This window comes from Apodemus sylvaticus, chromosome 8, assembly GCF_947179515.1.
Source record: "Apodemus sylvaticus chromosome 8, mApoSyl1.1, whole genome shotgun sequence".
In the NCBI taxonomy this organism is placed as follows: Eukaryota; Metazoa; Chordata; class Mammalia; order Rodentia; family Muridae; genus Apodemus; species Apodemus sylvaticus.
Window position 1 is genome coordinate 58,024,626 of NC_067479.1, and position 19,947 is coordinate 58,044,572.

A 19,947-nucleotide genomic window follows, 5' to 3' on the forward strand; every position below is an offset into this window, starting at 1 on the left:
GCTGGGATTAAAGGCATACACTGCCACTGCTTGGCCATAATGATTTTTTTTAAAAGAAAAATTTAAAAATCTTCTGACTCCAAAGATTATAGTCATATTCACATTTGTAAGAATCTTTAATTTGAAAAAAATTAATTTTAAAATTTCTAAGAATACTCTCAGTCACTGATAAGTTGGATACCTTCTACCAATGTCATTGTTGCCAATCTCAGCTGGTTTCCCATTCATTAGCATGTGGTATGTAAGCCCTTTTATTTTTTAAATCACAGAAATAATGTATTAACTGAAACCTGAAAAAAAAATAGTTGCCTGCAATCCCATTACTATCGCAAGTCGTTTCGCTTTTCTTTCTGTGCACAGACATTTTGTGAGTGTGATGACCCCAGAACTGTGCTTTGCGTTTTTGACCCAGCAGTGTATGAGTCATTTCCTTTGTGATTGCCTAACAGAACCACAGTTTTTACGGGGTGTGTAATACTTCACCAATACACATATTGTTTCTTCATTTCCCCTTTTACTGACTGTTTAGACAGCTTGTAAGTATTTGCTACTACAAATGATGCTTTCAAAAAGCTTTGTGTATCTCAGGTCTTTCTTCATGTCTCAAATCCAGAAGTGGGGTAAGGGAGTCCATACGTATTGGAGGAAGACTTTCATTTTTGTATGTATGTAACAGAGTCTCACACTGAGCTCAGGATGGCCTGGAACCCACCATATAGCCTGAACTGGCCTCACACTAGTGGCAATCCCCTTGCCTCAGACTCTTGGTTGCTGAGGTACAGCCTGTGAGTATCAACAACTTTTGATCAACAGTTCTTAAAACATCACCTTTGTCAAAAGTGGAGCCTTGTTTCTGTCACCCTTGTTAGACAGTGATCTGGTATCTACTTTCATAGACTTGGGATTCATCTGGAAGCTACTAGGACAGCTACAGAACACTGGGAAACAGTTCCCTTGCCCTGGGCACCTTTATTATCCTCTGCTGAATCCCTGAGGGTTGCTTGAGATGTGCTAGCCTGAAGCTGGGCAGGTACAGCGTCTACCGCATCTTCCTGTATCATCTACCTATATCATCCCTGCATATCTTATTGCTCAGACTTGCTCTTCAGAAGTTTTTACATAAGGGAAGGAGGCCCTGGCACTGCCCTCACCCCTGGGATAATGTCCTAAATGCATCTAAGGACAGAGCTGCCCATAAGCAGACCTCTGCATTTTGATTTCTAGTTTTAACCCTAGATGGAGCAAGGCAATATTAAGTTAAAAATAAAGCATCCTGGACTCTAATTCATTGAAGGGCTCAGCATGGTTTTCAAAGAATAGTCTTAAAAGATAGGCAGTGCTGCAAAATTTTATTCAGTTACTTGAGTACTCTTGCTGTAAAGATCTTACAAACCCCAAGAAAACGACCCAGGAGCTGTTTAGTGAAGGGTTCTGTTCCTGCCACTATTGTCTTGGTCCATCCAGGACAGGGTGGATTCAGATCTTCAAGGAAGAGCAACACACACTTAGCCCTTAGTTGTTTTCAGAAGAGAAACACACTTCCCAATCTACGAGGTTCTCCCCAAGCAAAGCTGTCTAGAAGTGGGGACCTTGAATGTTAACTGTTCACTTCCCGGAATGTGCCCTGGCAGAGCACAAAATGTGCACATACCCGGGTATATCCGCAATTCTAGATTCCTATGACCACTCCTTGGTCCAACCATTCTGCTTCATAACTGACATTCCCAGAAACAGCCCTCCTCTCCTACCAGATCCTCAGCCTTCGGAATGCTAAAGCTGGTTGATTAGTGTCTGCAAAATCATCGATTCCCCTTCTCCTGATCTTGCAGCTCTGCGCTTATCCCTTTTGTTGACTCTCCCCAGGGTCCTGACTGTCCCTTGCAGATGGTCACCACCCCTTAGGTAGTACAACTTCCCGGGACACCCCAATGTCTGCTCTCGCCCCCGTCCGGTTGCTTGGAAATGTGCAGCGGGCAGCGACGTCACACAGAGAGGTGGGTGCCCTCTGCCCGGCGCACCAATAGCGCCGCCACCGCCAGCCTCTTCTTCTCCAGCTATTGGTGCTTCTGGCCGCTCGGCTCCACCCCAGCCCGCCATGGCGTCAGCCGCCGCAACCCGGGGGAGGAGGTTCCCACTTTAAGAAGTGAAGTTTTCCTCCCCCTCCCCCCTGCCCACCTCCTGCCGCCTCCCGCGCCCCGCGGGGCCGCGGATGGAGCTCCGCCGTGGCGGCGTGGGAAGCCAGGCTGCGGGCCGAAGGATGGATGGGGACTGCCGCGATGGCGGCTGCGGCAGCAAGGACGCCGGGTCGGAGGACTATGAGAACCTACCGACCAGCGCCTCAGTGTCCACCCACATGACAGCGGGAGCGATGGCCGGGATTCTGGAGCACTCCATCATGTACCCGGTGGACTCCGTGAAGGTGAGGCGCGCGGAGGACTGTGGGGGAAAGGAGCCGGGAGAGCCGCCGCAGCAGCGCGCGCGTTTGCATCCCGCGCAGCTCCAGCCCCAGGGCAGAGCCACGAAGCCACATTGCCGGTTCCCCGGGGTGCGGCGACAGGCCAGGGTTCTCTCCCGGATTGGGTGCGTGCAGCCGGGGCTCCGGGAAAGCGCACCATGTCGCTCCTTCCGCGATGTCCCGGGGGAGTGCCCCCAGATTCCGCCAGGGACTCTTGCACTTCTGTCCCCGTCGCGGTCACGGGGGACAAGTGGTGAGCACTCGGTGCGCGGAGGTAGCTGTGGTTCTGCGCCGTCCGACCGCGCGGGCGCTGCACGTGCGCTGCTTCTGAAGGGAGCTGGTGGCCGGGAAGCGCTTGCCGCGCTCCTATGAGAAACGTACTGCTTCCTTCCCACCCCCTTCCCGGCCGCGCGCCCTCTGGCCCCGGCGCGTGCCTGCTGCTCTGGGGTGCTTTAGGGGCTGGGGAAGAGCCAGGGACTCCTTTTCGCCGATTCCCCAGGCTCTGGGGAGCTCTTGGTGGGTGGGGGTGGGAATACTGGATCAGCGACACTCCAAGTGACACCCCCCTTCCTACCCAGTTCTTCTAGAAGACGGTGGGACATATAGGGATCTTACTGCGACGTGGACCTGCAGACTGGTTGTGAAATAAGCTTCCAGTTTGACCTGGTCACTTACCCCCAGGTAGTTTCCCATGCGCTCCTGTCAAGAGGCGGCTTGAACAGGTGAGATTTGTTAGACCCGGAGCTGCTCTGTGCTGGACCTAGAGAGGCCCCCCCGCGAGAGATGCAGGAAGTAATACCTGTACTGACATTGCAGCTTTAGAGACAACCCTGGGAGTTAACGTGAATGAACCGAGGAGCAAGGAGGAGAGCCGAGGAGAAGCTTTCTCTGACTCCTTAGCCACTTGAATTCTGGGCTGCTGCAGCTCCACTATGCTTTGGAGAACTTGGGGGCCTCACTAAGTGGCAGTGCTTTTGTAAGGCAGGGTGCCAAGTCTGTCCACACGAAGCAGTACCTTACTGCTGATGCAGGCCCCGCCTGAGCAGGTAGGAATATCTGGGTTTTCTCAGAGCTGGCAGTCAGTGGCTGGACAGGCTAAGTCCAGTGAGCAGGATGCGGGGCCTACGGCAAGGCCTGTCTTCAGCTCACTGCCAGACCTGAGTCATCTTCACCTCTGACCCGCCACTGTCCTAGTGTGGAATCATGCAGTGCTCCTGGCCTGCCACTGTTGAGGAGTGGGGAGGGGGGAACTTGCTTTAGATTTTAAAATCACCTTAGAAAGAGCCTGGACACAATGCTAGATCACATTAATATAGGTAAAGACAGATCATATGTAAAGACATTTTCTGCAGTCTTGATTAGAGACAGGGGAAAGTTAGGAGCTATGAATCTGAACAGGTCACAGATCTGGAAATGACATTCCATTGAAGGAACCCTTCCACCTGTGAGGCTAAAGTTCCTATCACTTTAGCTTACTTTGAAGGTTAGAAACAATTACTGATGCCTCTTGATTTATTTGACTGTCTAGGCATGTGTTTCCCCTTCGTAAGTAACACACTCTGAGTTTAGTTCTCCCACACTCTCCCTACCTGTTTTGATTCAGACGTCACTTGTGTACTTAAGTCTTTTTCACATTTTTTCCATCTGTGGATAGACAAACATAGGCTATAAAGGTGTGTGTGTATGTGTGTGTGTGTGTGTGAGAGAGAGAGAGAGAGAGAATGTGTGTGTGAGTTGTGAGTGTTCTTGAATGTATGAGCTGTGAGCATATACCTCAGTGTGTGAGTGTGTGTGTGTGTGTGTGTGTGTGTGTGAGTATGTGTGTGTGCTTTCACAGCTATGTTGAGTGCCATAGCAAGTATTCACCTCATGGGATTTGCTTGTAAAATGAAGTTTCTCATTGCCAGTCAGCAGTTCTTCTAGTGCTGAGGCTGGTCCTGGCTGCCAGTTAGTAGTGACCCTCAGGACCCTCTGTTGTTCTTAGACTCACAGGTTGAATGTGAAGTTCCTTCTCTGTTCCCCTGCAGCTTTTTGGGGGCTACAAGGATTTTTTTCTTTCTAGTTTTCAGCAAAGGTAAAAAAAAAAAAAAAAAAAAAAAAAAAAAAGCACAGAGAAAGTGTCACAAGCCCTATGGCTCCAAGCAGGCCACAGGAGAGCCAAAGTCTACCAAGATCATCACAGGTGTCTGTGTCTAACCTGAGGTGGCAGGACACAATTATGTCCCAGTCATGGAAACAGTTCATGTGGGAAGACCACAGCTGCGTCCCTCTTAAATATTTTGGATGATGAAGACTGAGTAATTGAGTCAGGAGGGCGGGCTTGGCTCATGGCCCTGTAGCTCACTGCTGTCTGCATCAAGCGCCAACCTGTGCCTTTGTTTTGTTGGGGGAAATGGGCACTCCTTCACCTTTAGCCCCTCCCCCTTCGTATGGCACACCTATTGTCCTTTCGTGTTAATTATTGCAACTGAAACCAAATGCATGTAAATCGTATCTTGGAAAGAAGAAAAAAAGATGTCTTTGATTTTTTTTTTAAGGCATTCATTTTTTGAACTTGTAATTGTTAAGTATGAGTATTGAGTCCACCTGCTTTCTCTCAGATTTGCTATTTGAGGAAGTGTGAGCCATGGGACCCAGGGCAGGTCCTTTGCAATCAAAGCCTGCTGATCAGAGACTGTGTGCAAAAGCACTTCTGGCCAGGCCAGGTAAGGTACGTACATGCAACGAATCCTAGCAGTTGGAGGCTGGGATGGGAGGACAGAGAATTTGAGGTCAGCCTGAATTTCACAGTGAGTTCAAGGCCAGCCTGAGCTGCCTAGCAAGACTCCATTTCCACACAAAGTCTGAGCATCATAGAATCTGGTGGTCCATAATTTCCCTCCCAGCAGCAATACAATAGCCTGAGGTTACTTAAGTTCCTATTGGGAAGACTTGCATCCATTTTTCTAACCTTTCTCTAACTCTTTCCCCTTAGTCCTCACAGCTAGTGGTAGATAGGAAGCCTTCATTTAAAGAGTGCCAGACTGCTGGGACTGCTGAGTTCCCCCATGATTGTAGCAACTAAGGGAGGGATACCAAGTCTGGGACCTAGGATACCTGGGTATCTGCAGACTCGTGTCCAACGGTGGCTTCTTTCTAACCTGGGCTTGGCAGCATTTCCCTAGAAGCCTCTCACGGTGGTGGCAAGCCTACGGTGTGGTGACAAGCCTACAGTGTAGTGACAAGCCTACGGTATGGTGGTGTAGATTGATTGGCCCGTGAGGTAGAAGCAAGAGCTGGTGGTGGCCAGGAGTGCTCAGGACTGTAGGGAGCATGCCAGGTGGGTGGAGGAGGAAATTCCATCCAGATTAGGCAGAGACCATGCAAGTCAGCTTGGTAAGCACAGGGAAGAAAGGAAACAGGAAAGATTTGAAGTGGGGTAACTTCCGCTGAGCCTTTCACAGTCCTTCTTTGAGTGACTTGTCTGGAAAGCTCTAACCCTCGCTGGGGCTGGGTGAATCCTCTGTTCTCCAGGCACTGAATGACTGATATAGTGCTTACCTTACTGTAACTCCTCAGGGGGGTCCTCATGGGTGTCTGGGGGCGGAGGCAGCTGCCAGGACACCCCCAGCCTGTGAGCGGTTCCATTTGACTGGGAGGGAGTACTGGCAGCTGCTGGAGGCCTGCTCCCAGTTCCTTATGCTTTAGAGCAAAGTGTAGGGTAGCTGGCAGTACAACTTCCAGAGGCCACGAAGTCCCAAATTACCCTATTCCCTGGAGCAAAATGCTAGTGCTTTCTCTCCCTCTCTCCTTTCCCTGCCCTTCACTGGGAAGCACTTTTGAACAGGTGAGTTATAGGTGGACGAACATGGAGTCTAAAAAGAGTTCTCTTGACTAAGTTCTCCCATTCTTTCATGACACTGATAACCAGATCTGCTGTCTGCATCCCAGGGCAAAGTTGGGACTTGACCCACACACATTCCCTTGCCCAGGAATGGAGGGGAGGGTCACAGGGCGGGTCACAGAGGTGGTGGGGATAACACCCATAACAACCATGAGTAGCAAAGGGACCTCAGCATTTAAAAAATAAACAACCTTTGTTTTTAAATTTATACATAAACTTTAGTTAGTTTCTGTACTGGCTGGTTCTGTATGTCACAAGCTGGTGTTATCCTAGAGAAAGGAACTTTAGTTGAGGAAATGCCTCCAAGAGATCCAGCTGTAAGGCATTTTCTCAATTAGTGACCAAGGGGGGGGAGGGCCCCTTGTGAGTGGTGCCATCCCTGGGCTGGTAGTCATGGGTTCTATAAGAGAGCAGGCTGAGCAAGCCAGGGGAAGCAAGCCAGTAAGGAATTTCCCTCCATGGCCTCTGCATCAGCTCCTACTTCCTGACCTGCTTGAGTTCCAGTCCTGACTTCCTTTGGTGATGAACAGCAATATGGACGTGTAAACTGAATAAACTCTTTCCTCCCCAACTTGCTTCTTGTTCATATTGTTTTGTGCAGGAGTAGAAACCTTGACTAAGACAGTTATTTATTTAGACAAAATCTCTTTCTATAGCCCTACCTGGCTTGGGACTTACTATGTAGACCAGGCTGGCCTGAAACTCACAGAGAATCCCCTGTCTCTGCCTCCTGAGTGCTGGGATTAAAGGTGTGCGCCATAATACCTGGTGCTTTAGTTCAGGTTTTTTGTTTGTCTTTTTTTTTTTTTTTTTGGCTTACACTTCCACAGTATTGTTCATCTCTGAACAGGAACTCACGTAGGGCAAGAACCTGGAAGCAGGAGCTGGTGCAGACACCACAGAGGGGTGCTGCTTACTGGCTTGCTTCCCCTGGCTTGCTCAGCCTGCTTTCTTATAGACCCAGGACCACCAGCCCAAGGATGACATTATTTACAATGGTCTGGGCCTCCTCTTCCCATCAATCACTAATTAAGAAAATGCCTCTTATGGGGGGCATTGTCTCAATTGAAGTTCCCTCCAGATAACTGCAGCACATCTGGCCACTTTAGCTTTTTAGTATGGCGTGGCATTTGAGGTCTTTTTTTATTATTGTTCCTGGGTATGGTGTGTGAATGTGGGCATGACCATGGTAGGGTACACTTGTGGGTGGAATTCAGGGGACAATTTTGTAGAGTCATTTCTCTCCCTCCACTTTAAAGAGAGCTCAGGGGCTAGAACTTATGTCATCCAGCACTTCACCTGCTGAGTCACTGCTTACTGTGCATTTGGAGTTTAATGATGGGGTGGGGGTGGGAGTAGGGGCTGTTAATTGACTATTTCATAAGGCACACAGGGGCAAGTGTTCAGGGCTTAAGGGATGTGTTCTCCAAACTTTTTATTGACCTTTATTGGCTAAGTCTTTGCTGCCTTGACCATCTCTTCTCGGATCCCCTGGAGTTGGAGTTATAGGTGATTGTGAGCCACCCAACATGCATGCTGGGAACCAAACTTGTCCTCTGTAGCTCACCAGAACCTCCCCCACACCTTTTCTTTTGAGAAAGGATAGAAACTGACTTGAAAGTCACTAGGTAGCCCAGGCTAGCCTCAAACTCTTGTCAATCCTGCCTTCTAGTGCTGGGATTACAGTTGTAAGCCACCAGGCCTACTGGACTTTTGCCTTCTAGTTGCACAGAACTAAGTGCCTTTCCTGGACCAGTGGGTGAGCTACCCACTCCTCTCCCTTCCCTGCCCCCTCCCCGCTTCCCATTAAGCCAGTAGGGGCCTCTCTGGAACCCCAGTGCTTCCCAGTCTTTTTCTATCTCCCTTCTTACTCAGCCTTCCCTTTTGAGGGTGTTGATGTTTGTTTCTAATCTGAAGCAGTCTGTTCCCACACGGTGTCCCCCAGGGACATAGCACCTGCAGCCCTGTGGTTTGACCTTGCTATTTCCTGCTCTGTCTTTGTGAACTCCACGAAGCTCAATGTATTCTGCCCTTGGGGTTGGCATCCCGGAGTTGTGCTCCCCATGACTGAGTTCTGATTTCCTTATCTATGGAGGAGAACCCTAACTTCTGTCTCTTGTTCTCCCTCCTGGCCTCACTGCCCCCCTGATGGCTTCTCCCCTCATCTGTACTGTGAGAGTGTCTGGGTGACATTATCGTCCCCTGTCAGCGAAGGCTGCCTTCATTCTCATTCTTTTCCTAGCTCCCTTTGCTGTCCTCCTAGAAGTCCATCTCTCTTCCTAGTGGTGAGACACTCTCAGGACCTTTCACCCATCTGCCTGGCAATGGCCCCCCTTCTTACCTGTGTGATCCTGACATAGTTTCTCAGCCTCTCTGTTCTGTTTTCCCATCTGTAGAAAGAAGGCAATGTACTCTTGGGTGGATGGAGGGTGAGGTTCTTGTAATGCTCAGGACAGAGTTGGTACAGGGAGAATGTTCTCCAGGAGTGAGCCTGCTTCTTCCTCCTCCCCTTCAGTAATGTGGCTATAGTCACTGTCCCTCCTCCAAGGACTCAGACTCTTGGCAATCTGCTTCTCTCCAGACCTCTATGGATATACCACCTGACAGTGCAGGCCTCTGTGTCTGTCGTGAGTGTGTCTGAAAGCACCCGGTGCGTGCATGTGCATGTAGAGCTCATTGGCCTGGTTCCTGCTCCAGGGATCTACCTGCTCTGCCTCCCCAGGGATTATAAGCACACTACCACACCTAGCTTGTGCACTCTCCCACCTCTCTTCCTGTATGTATGTATGTATGTATGTATGTATATATTTACATAAGATCTCAATGTGTTGCCCTTGTTTTTCCTAGAAATCAGAAACCAGGACAACCTTGAGTTTACAGAGATCAGCCTGCCTCTGCCTCTCAATGTCTGGGATTGAAGGCCTGGTGGGTTCTGGGAATCAAATTCAGGTCTGTTAGTGCAGCTGCAGGCTTAAGTTTCTTTGTCTTTGCTTTAATTCTGAAAAGCTGCTCTGCCCAGTGGGCAGCCGAGCCCGTGGGTAATTCATTGCTGCCCCCATTGGTACCCATAGGCTCCAATCTCTGGGTCTGACCTCCCTGGGGTCCCATCAATAGCTTCTGGCCATCCACCTGCCTCCGCTTTCCTCATTGCCACAGTTGCCTCTATTCCTACACTGCAGAGAAGCCAGGACCCCAGATGGCTCCCCTCATCATCCCCTCAGTGCCCTTCACTGTCTCCTGTTTTCCAACCCCCACTATAAGGGAACAGGGCTCTCTTGTTCCTCTAGCAGAGTTGATAGTGGCAGGGAGGTATGACGTGCATGAACCACCCAGATACTGCAGGACCGAATCCTGACTCTATATCCAGGGCACATGATTTAACCTCTGTCCCTTCAGGTCCTTTCCCAGCAGTTGGGAGTGGGGTGGGGCGGGGCGGGGAGGGGCATTAATCTCAGATCCATCTTAGAGGGTTACAGGAAGAAAAAAAAATGTCCCTGCCTGGTGAGGCTCTTAGTAAAATGGTTTGTTGGTTTCCTCTTCCTCTTCCTCCTCCTCTTCCTCTTCTTCTAGACAGAGTTTCTCTATGTAGCCCTGGCTGCCCTGGAACTTGTTCTATAGACCAGGCTGGCCTTGAACTCCGAGATGGACCTGCATCTTGTGTTTCTGCTTGGTGCCTCCCACAGCCTCCCCTGGACACAGCATGTCTTGATCATTGGCCCAACCTCCCCCTCCCCTGTCTTCCCTATCTCAGTGCCCTTCTGAGAGCCTGTCCCTAACCCTGTGGTGTGGCGCCTTCAGCTTCCCTGGCCCCTGCTTGTGTAAATGGATGACAAGCGAATCTCTGAGTCCAAGGTCTTTATGGGCTTCCCCATCCCTGCTGCTGTGATTTAGGGTGTTTGGTTTTGTGGATGGGCTTGGCTTCCTGGTCTCCTTACCTCTCTTCTCTCTCGGTTTTTGATTTTTTTGTTTTTACCTTCTAACACACAGTGCCTTTTGCTTGTTTATAGTGTTTAGACGTTATCTACAGTTACAGAATTCTTTATTGCTTATTTATTGCTCATTAAACTCTCAGCTTCCAGTGGGAGGGACTTGGGTTTGCGGTCCTTCGATCTTTGCATTCCCGTGACCTGAAACAGAAGAGGTGCTAGGAAGTACTTGGTGTGTGAATGTCTGCTGTCCCTCCTGCGGAGCCTGCCCTTCACAGCTGCTCCTGCGCACCTGACCTCGGAGCCCTCCAAGTTTATCCATCTGAAAGCAGAAGAGTGGTAACACCAGGTGGTGTGTCACATCTGGTCAGATGCTTTGACAGGGATTCCAGGCACTGTGGTTTTCAATGGGGAGGTTCTATGCTGGGGCTGCCCATGGTATTTATGATAGTCAAAGTGAGATCCTGTTGTAAAGGGAAGGCTGGCTCCCTGATGTGGGTCATCTAGCTGGTTTTCCTGGTGCTAGTTAGACCCCCGGGACATGGGGATGGGAAGCAGCCCTGCCTTCCTACACTAACCCAGTGCTCTCTATGCCTGGCAGCACATTCACGTACGATAACGCTTGAACGCATACGACCCTTCCCTCCAGCTTTCTCCCATGTGCTCACCAGGTTGAGGCCCATAAAGGCATTCCTGGGATATTATTGGCCCGGTGAGTCAGGTGAACAAAGACAGGACATGGCAGTTACAGAGAGCTACAAAACCCAGCCAGCCAGAGTATTTCATGTTATTAAACAAATACTAGCTTTGCCTTTGTCTTATTCTATATTTTTTGAAATCGAAACATATCTTGGCCACAAAAAATTACCTTAGTAATTTTGTTAAGGTCCCTCCCTTTTTTTAAATTTTTTTTTCAGTAGAACCTGGGAGTAACTTTGTCTTTGTGGTGATTTGACCTCCCCCCCCCCCATCATATTATTGAATTCTAGGTCTCTAATTGGTGGAAATGTTTTGGGAAGGATTAGGGGGTACAGCCTTATTAGAGGAGGTGTGTGTGTTGTTGGGGGTGGGCTTTGAGATTCCAAAATTTCACTCTAGGCCCAGTCTCTCCCTTTCGGATAAGGAAAAGGCTCTCAGCCACTGCCCCAGCACCGTGCCTGCCGCTCTGCTGCTGCCTGTCATGATGACCACCATCTGAAAGCCCCAATCAACTCTTTCATACATGGCCTTGGTCATGGTGTGTCTTTACAGCAACAGAACAGTAGCTAAGTCACCCACTGTGACGCTATCCCTTCATCTGGCTGCACGTCTTGCTCCATATTTGCTGACCCCTCTCTTTCCATACCCTGCACTAAACGCAAGGCTGCAAAAATAAGAATTCTTGGCCCTCATTCACAGAGTAGGCATGCTCCTTCCCTGTAACTAGACCTTAAGCAGGGTGAAGGGCTGTGTCCCCTTAAAGAGAATCTTGTCTCCATGTGCACAGCAGTCCCCTTTATCCTGGGGACGGCATGGTGATGTAATTAGGATATTCTGCCTATATCTGGAAACACAACAATAAAGAACACTGTACACATACTGATTTTCCTCATTGGTAATACCTATGACATAGTGTAGTTTATAAATTAGACACCTTAAGAGATGAACACTAACCAATGATAAAAACAGAACAGTTATAATAAGATGCTGTAACCTGTTGTTTAAAAACTTATAAATATGATCCCAGCATTCTGGAGGCAGAGGCAGGTGGATCTCTGAGTATGAATCTACCCTGATCTGCAGAGTAAGTTCCAGGACAGCCATGGTTACACAGAGAAACCCTGTCTAGAAAAACCAACACCTCTCACCCCTGCCAATAAAAATCAACAACAAAAATATGAATTATTTACGTCATTTTCCATTTAATATTTTCCAAGCACTTTGGCTTTCTACCCCCACCCAAGGCATAGAAACCTTGAAATTCGATAGTTTCACTTGGGCTAGAAGGATGAGGTGGGAGTTTTCAGACTCTGAGTGGCCACACTGCTGTTTTCTTGAAGGTCTGGAAGTTACAACAGTGTCCCCTGACTTCCTTTGGGGGACATTGTTAAATAGAGAAAGTGACGGTAGATCCTGACTGCTTCTACACTGTGATCTTTAGTCATTCTAGAAGGTCACATTGGCTGACAGAAGTGCCTTTGAAAATATCCACCCACCCTGTATGTAATCCCAGACAGCCCAGGGTGCTGTTGGCTTAGTCACTAAGGGGCCACAGCCTTAAACCGGTGTCTTCTTTGAGAGAAAACAAAACGTGTTGAAATTGGGAGAAATCCCAGACTGCTTGAAGCAACAGTTGCATAATAGGTTAGGAAATGTCTGTCCTCGATGGTCAAGCTTAGCCACTGTCCCGATGGCACTTCCTGTGTCTGATGAACTCTTGGGTCCATCGGATGTGGCTGGGCAGAGCCTTAGAAAGTTCCAGAACTTTGTGTGGCTGTCCATACAGTAGGTGGTGCATACTGCATCTGAAAGAAGCCCTGATCCTGTTACCTCAGGGTGTTGATGTTTTTTTTTTATTTCCTGGGATAGCCAGGACAGGTACTTCTGAGATGTAGCTGTGGGTAGGACCTCAGAAGAGGTGTGTGCCTGTCCTGTGTATGACAGTGTTGAAGCCGTCAAACCAAGAGAGAGCCTTTAGTGTTCAGTTCTTGGTCTTGCCATTAACCAGCTTTAGCGTTGGGCAAGTCATTTCTCCAAGCTGGTTTTCTCCTGGAACCACATAAGAATCTTCTTTCCCTTTTTGACAGGGCTGTTGGGAAGCTTAGGTGAGATCGTGTTAGTTAAAATGGCTTTTGTAAGCTTTAACATGCAAAAGTTAGGACAAGTTGTATATAGTTTGTAATGTATAATGTGGCTAACGGTTGGTAGCCAGGCTTGTGTCTAGGGACAGACTCAGAGCTCTAGTGATAGAAAGAACCTGACTCTACTTATCCAGACCTCCTTGTGCTATTTGAAATGGGCTCTCATGATTGTAGTACATTGTAGTATAGGCTAGCCTCTGACTCTCAAGTCTTCCTGTTTCAACTTCACAAAGTTCTGAGATTATAGGCATGTGATATCATACCATGCACAGAACACGGCTTTTTCTATCCTTCCTCCCTTCTTCCCTGTTTCCCTCCCTCCCTCCCTAGTTCCAGGTGTTGGTGTCATGGCATATGTTCAGAGGTCGAAGGTCAACTTTGGGTACTGATTCTTACCTTCCCTCTTGTTGAGACAATGCCTCTTGTTCATCACAGCCCTGGTCGGGCTAGCTGGCCTAGAAACTTCCAGAGATTTGTCATGTCTCCACCCCTCTTGCAGTAGAAGCACTAAAGATTACACACAGTCCTGTGCATGTCTTTATGTGGGATCTGGGGATCATACTCAGGTTCTAGCTTGCATGGCAAGTGGTTTTTTTCACTGAGCCACCTCCTTAGCCCGGGACACAGCCTTAAAGCTCAACGCAGGTTGCTCTACCATGTTATCTATTGTTGAACAGGGCTCTAGGGAGAGAGGTGAAGTCGGCCCTGTGTTCATGTGGGACTGTAGGATTCCCTGTGGCTGCGGCCTTGGGCTTTGACCTCTTATCCAGTTGGGTCCTCAGCTGTCTGCTGGTGTCTTCACCTGGGACACAGAGGAAGAGGAGGTGACCAGCAGAATACACAGGGCTGTTGCTCAGAAATACTCTGGAGACTTTTCATTGCATACCTTCATTCTAATTTTGAGTCTGCCCCATGGATCACCAAACAGATGAGTCTGGGGATGTTTTGGGAAGGATATGCCGGAGATCATCTGGCTCTTGGACTGTGTACTGTCCTAATTTCTGAGCTTGTTTGTCTGTGTGGAAATAGGTGGCATCACCTCAGGGTCTCCTGACCTCCCTTTCTTCATGGTTTTTGCTGGTATTTGGCATCAGGAACTGAAGGTAGAGTGGTGAGTACTGGCTTGTGGGGCAGAGACTTGCCCACACAGCCTCTGACTCAGCTGTGGCCCGAGTACAGGGTTCTCTCTGTCCGGATATGGCAAGGTAGTTAGAAGTGTCTGGATTGAAAGTGCTAGGTGGCTGGTGGATAATTAGCTTTAAGAAGTTGGACCCAAAAGGATGCTTCTTTGCGTGTGTGTACGTGTATGTGTGTGTGTGAAAGAGAGTGCATGCCTGAGCACATTTTTCTGCCTCTTTCTGTCTGTCCTGTGCATAGTTATGCAAGTGATCTAGGTGCATCTTAATGAGGAATGGAGAGGTGGATTTCCATAGTCACCATCTCTTGTTTGGTTGCTACTATAGTCTCCAATCTGTTGCATCCCTAATTCATTGTAATGTCCCTCCTGGGAAGACTTAAGGGCCTCTGTGAAGATGCATTATGCCTTGGCCACCATCAAGCAACAGCACTCACTGTGAGATGGATGCCTCTTCCGTGAGGTCTGATGCCCAAGAGGATGGATGCATGTTACATTAAGTCTTCAAAGAGAGGTAGACCATTCTCAGGGACTTGAGCTTCAAAGAGAGGCAAAGAGTCTTTGAGGTCCTGTGCAGGTTCAATAGGATCTCAGTGTGTGTCTAAGCCTGAAGAAGTTGTGGGTGTTAGAACAGGGATATACGTGTTTCGTTCCGATAAATCAGAGCAAGTCCCCCAGACAGCAGCTCATTTCTTCTATTCATACCCATGATGGGCACTGACTCCCATTTCTCCTGGAGGCCAATCCAGCACCACGTGCATGGACCTATTTACCAGCTCAGTATGTGACTGTGGAGTTCCCTGGCACAGGAGGCCTTGGTGACTCAGCTCATTTTCTGGGGGCTCTGGTTGGGAACAGACCTTTTTCTGTGTCTAGCCAGTGTCAGGTAGTTCCTCAGAAGAAACACTAGAAGGAAAGATTTGGTCTGCTTGAAGCAGAGCCCAAGAAAGTACCGATATGATAGTTTCTCTCTTCTGTATCCCTTCTTGTATGTGTATGTGGTATGCATGTTTACATGTGAATGGCAACATCTGTGTATGTCAGATACAGTGTGTTTTATGGAGGCTTGAGGTTGAGTGACTCCCTAAGATTCTGGGGATCTGAACTCTGGTCCTCATGCACTTTGCCCATGGAGCTGTTCCCATCCCCCACCTCCCCTCCCCCCCCTCCCTCCCCCCCCCCCCCCCCCCCCCGCAGCCCTAGAACACCACCCTTCATGAAACTGTACATTAAACCATGTTTTCCCTCTTTGGTCTCTTAGCTTTTCCAGAACCATCTGAGTACTGAGTACTTGTGTATGTCAGGAAGGGAGGAAAGGCTCAACAAACTCGATTCCAGAATTACTGAAGATTGTCATATGCATCTTAGAGCTTTGAAGGTGTCAGCTCAGAAATGGCCTTTAGGGCAACTCTCGCCATCTGTGAATTGGACAAACCCTTAGCTACTTGTTTACTTCTGACAGACCCTTTCAAGTTTGGATTGGAGTTGGAGAAGTTGAAATTGCAATATGCTATTATGGGATGCATAGCGCCATGACTACAGGTAGCGGTGGGTTCTGCTGACCCTCTGAGGCTTGTGAGCAGGCCCCTGTCAGTATGGTGACATGTCACAGACCTTGCTCTTTGTGTTTGGTTCCTGAAATTCTCTGTCAGACCCTGGAAATCAAAAGTTCCTGCAAAGCTGGGCTGTCCCCAGAAGCTGCGGCGCAATTGGGAACAGATGTCTGCTCTCAGAGCAGCCTGGATGAAGGGACCAGGAACCACAGGGCAGTGCTTTTTCATCCTGGAGGGAGGGACTCCAAAGAAGCGAAGAGAAGCCTGTGTTTACTTGCAGTGTAAGGTGACCAGGGGTGCATTGACTGAGCAGCAAGTGTGACTCGAACTCATGTCCTCTCTGTGCCTTAGGATACTGTGATTTCTAGGTGCTCTGAATACACTTGGCCATAAATGTAGACTTCTAGCCAGAGCAATTCTGCCTCGTGAAGAAAGCTGGGAGGGAGGATTGTTTGCAGTGCATTCTGGGAGAGGAGCCAACTGCTCACATCCCATTTTGGGCCTGCCTCCTCCCTGAATTCCAAAGTGCCAGCCTCAAAATTGCAGTTTATTTTGTCCACTTGAAGTCACCCTTCAAGACTGCAGACCCTTCATTTAAGCCGCTCCAGAGTGTTGAATGACTCCAGCCCCGCCCTGGAACCAGGAGGAGAAAGTCCCTGAGGTTTCTAGAGGGCCCTGTTTACAACTCTCTGACTCTTTCCTGCTTGGGGACCTTTCAAAAGTTCATCACCAGGAAGCTGAGTCATGCAGGGGTCAGCTGGCATGATCAAAGATCACCCAGGCTGCCAGCAACTCACATCGGGCTGTCTGGGCATTTGTGGGGAGCAGTGTAGGAATGATGAAGTGCTATAAGCTCAAAGGCCCTCTTAGCATGGCCCCTCTTGGGTGGGGTGGGGTGGGTGGGGTGGTGGGCTGCACACCCTGGGGATTGCGCAGCCGAGAACCGTCACCCACTTCACTCACTTGATTTCTCTCCCTCTTCTCCGAATTCAAGGCCAAGGTCAGAATCAAACAGAAACACGGTGCAGAGGATAAAACACCTTCCCTTGTCTCATGTTTGGGGCTCAGCTTGCCCTCTCCACCCCTGCCTTTTCCACCCCTGCTCTCTCCACCCCTGCCCTGTGCTCTCAGGCACAGCTCCTGATACTTAGCACATTTATGGGAAACCAGTCCCCCCAGGCACTCAGCCACACTCCCATTCCACATGCCATGCGCCTGAGCCCCTTTCTTTTATTTGTGTGTGTGTGTGTGTGTGTGTGTGTGCGCGCGCGCGCGTATAGACAATCCTGGCCATTATTCCTCAGGTCCTGTCTATCTTGCCTATGTTTTCTACACATCTCCGGCTTCATTTTCCTGAGTCTTGGAGTTACTGCTGGTTTGAGTCAGAGTCTCCTCATGTAGCCCAGGCTGGCCTAGAACTCATGGAGATCTGTTTGTTTCTACCTCATGAGTGCTGGGATTAAAGAACCTGTGCCACTATGCCTAGCATTACCTCGTCTTTTTGAGACAGACTGTCACGAGGCTAGACCAGGTCTGCTAGTCTTCCCTTCTTCAGTGCTGGGAGTGTAAGAGTGGCTCACTGTGCCTAGTTTTGTTTTGTTGTTGTTGTTGTTGTTGCTGTTGTTTTTAATGTGGATTCTGAGCATCTGACTCAGGCCCTTTGTGAGTACTTTAGCAATGACCGAGCTGTCCCCCAAGCCACAGGTTATATCAGGTGATGCATCTGATATAACTTTCTTTCTCCTACACATCATCAGCTTTACCTTACCGTTCTCAGCCTTGGTGTCCATGTGATGGCACCCCCAGATCTAAATAAGGTACCCAGCCTCGGATCTGATGGCACCTCCTCTTTGGAGCATTCAGAGTTTTGAAAATTATTTGAGAGAATTGTGGAATTTCCTCTTTCTCCCTTTTTAGATCATATATATCTCAAAAACCAGAACCCCACCCACCCTGCTGCCCCCCCAGCCCCCCAGCCCCAACCCCATCAGTACACTAATAGGCAGTTTGTGGGAAGATCTCTCTGGCAGAACAGCATGTCATTTTCCCTGCTGGAACCTCCGTAAAACTGGAGTCACTGTCACCCTGGTCCCTCATCTTCTGTCACTCCTGGGACCCCTTCTCTCAGACAGTTTTGCTTTAAATTGTATGTTCTAGTTCTTTCTTTCTAGGGAGAAGATTTTTAGTTAGTGTCTGCTCTTACGCATGATGGGCGCTTTCTGCCGTATTTGCATCCAGAGAGACCTTAAATCTGTCTTAAATCTGGGGCTCGACTTTGATGGTGCTTGTGTTCCTTGGCTGGTTTCTCGTGTGTTGTGCCTCAGACTCTGGGGCACACAGATTCATTGTTGATAGCGTGTGGGGCTTTGTGCCTGTGGGTGAAACCCGGTTGGTCCCCGGCTCCCTGGGCCATTGTTAGAGTGTTTTAGTGGGGCACACTGAACAACAGTGGATGGTTCTCACAGGAGACAGACTCGCAGATGCATCACCTGATATAATTATAAGCAGAGGAATGAGCAAGCCAAGCTGGCGACAGGACTGCTGCAAATTCTGCTTTTTCTCCTTTGTTTAATGGGCTAATCACTGGGCATACTTCAGAAGGTGTGGCCTCTGTGAAGGGTGTGGAAGCCCGCCTTGTAGAAGCTGGCAGGACCGCACCCAATTCACAGGCATACACCGGGCGCCTGGCTCCCAGTCCGGTGTAGGTTTCAGCCAAGCTGTACCCACTGAATCCTGGGGCCCCTCCCTTGCTTGGTATCAACACTAAGAGCTGAGTCTTAGGGCCACTTGTCTTGTCACCCTCCTGGTCTCTCACACAGACACATAGCTGGTTTTTGTCAGTTCCCTCATGCCTGAACAGCTGGGATGTGTTCTGGGAGGGTGTCCGTTGGGGTGGCAAGAGGCTGGCACATACTAGAGAGGAAGTGCTGTGTCATCCAGTCAAGTTGGCCTGTGGAAGGAGAAGGACTCGGGTTTTGTGGCCTAAGCATTTTGTCTTCCTTTGCAGAAGCCTGAGAGTCCTTGGACTTGGCCTTTCAGAGGCTTCCTCTGTGGCGTGCTCCTGGCTAGGGACAGAGCTGTGCCCTGGGGTGGGCTGGGGGCGGGGTCTGACACTTCAGAAACCCAGGGCAGATGACTGACAAGACAAAGGCGAGCTCTGGGAAGGGATGCAGGAGACTTCAGGGACTTCTGATTGCAGACTCCGGGATACATCCTTGGAGCAAACTGTAGGTTATGTCTTTTTCAAATTGAGGCTGTGTATGTATGTGTATACACACACACACACACACACACACACACACACACACACACACATTATGTCATTTTGCCCTTTCAAAAACTTTTCTTTGTGTGTGTATTCGTGTGTGGGGTGCATGTATATGAGTGTGTGGTAAGGCTAGAAACCAACCTTGAATGTTGTTCCTCAGGCACTACCCACCTTATTATTATTTTTTAATTTTTAAAATATATTTATTTATACACATGTGGAACATGTGTGCATGTGGAGATCAGAGGAGAACTTCTCTTCTTCTACCCTGTGAGTTCTGGGTATCGAACTTAGATTGTCAGACTTGACGGCAGGCATCTCCACGTGTTGAGTCATCTTGCCAGCCCACTTTTTTTTTTTAATGTGCATGAGTGTTTTGCCTGCAGGTATGTCTATGCTCATCCACCACATGTGTGCCTGGTGTCTACAGAGTTCAGAAGAGGGCATTGGATGTCCTAGAACTGGAGTTACACATAGATATAAAGCCTCTGTGTAGATGTTGGGAATTGAACCCAAGTCCTCTACAAGAACAGCAAGTGCACCTAACTGCTGAGCCATCTCTCTAGCCGATCACATTATCTTTTACCTGAAACTGGTTGGCTGGCAGCCAGAGAGCTTCAAGAGTCCACTTGTCTCTACGCCTCTGTGCCTGGCTTGTGCATAGGTTGTGGGGGTTGCAGTTGGGTGGTCCTGCTTCTCTGGCAAGTCCCTTACTGACGGAGCCGTCTCTTTTCAAGTATACTCTTCAGCAGTGTGGAGTTCCTCTTCTTTATGATGTAGCTGAACTCACACATCTTTCCATCTTGCAAAACTAAAATCCGACTCTTAGATAAAAAAGTTTCTATTTCTCCCTCCACAGACCCTGGTGGTCTCTATTCTGCTCCCTG

At 48.9% G+C, this 19,947-nt stretch overlaps 1 protein-coding gene across 1 annotated transcript in view; it reads left to right on the forward strand.

Moving 5' to 3' along the window:
- The first annotated feature begins 2,123 nt into the window (after positions 1 to 2,123).
- Slc25a37 (solute carrier family 25 member 37) overlaps positions 2,124 to 19,947 on the forward strand; it is a 42,543-nt gene continuing 24,719 nt past the window's right edge. Inside the window, exon 1 of the mRNA XM_052191105.1 lies at positions 2,124 to 2,419. Within this exon, the coding sequence (XP_052047065.1) occupies positions 2,210 to 2,419 (210 nt within the window). The 5' untranslated portion in view covers positions 2,124 to 2,209. The remainder of the gene's footprint in view (positions 2,420 to 19,947) is intronic.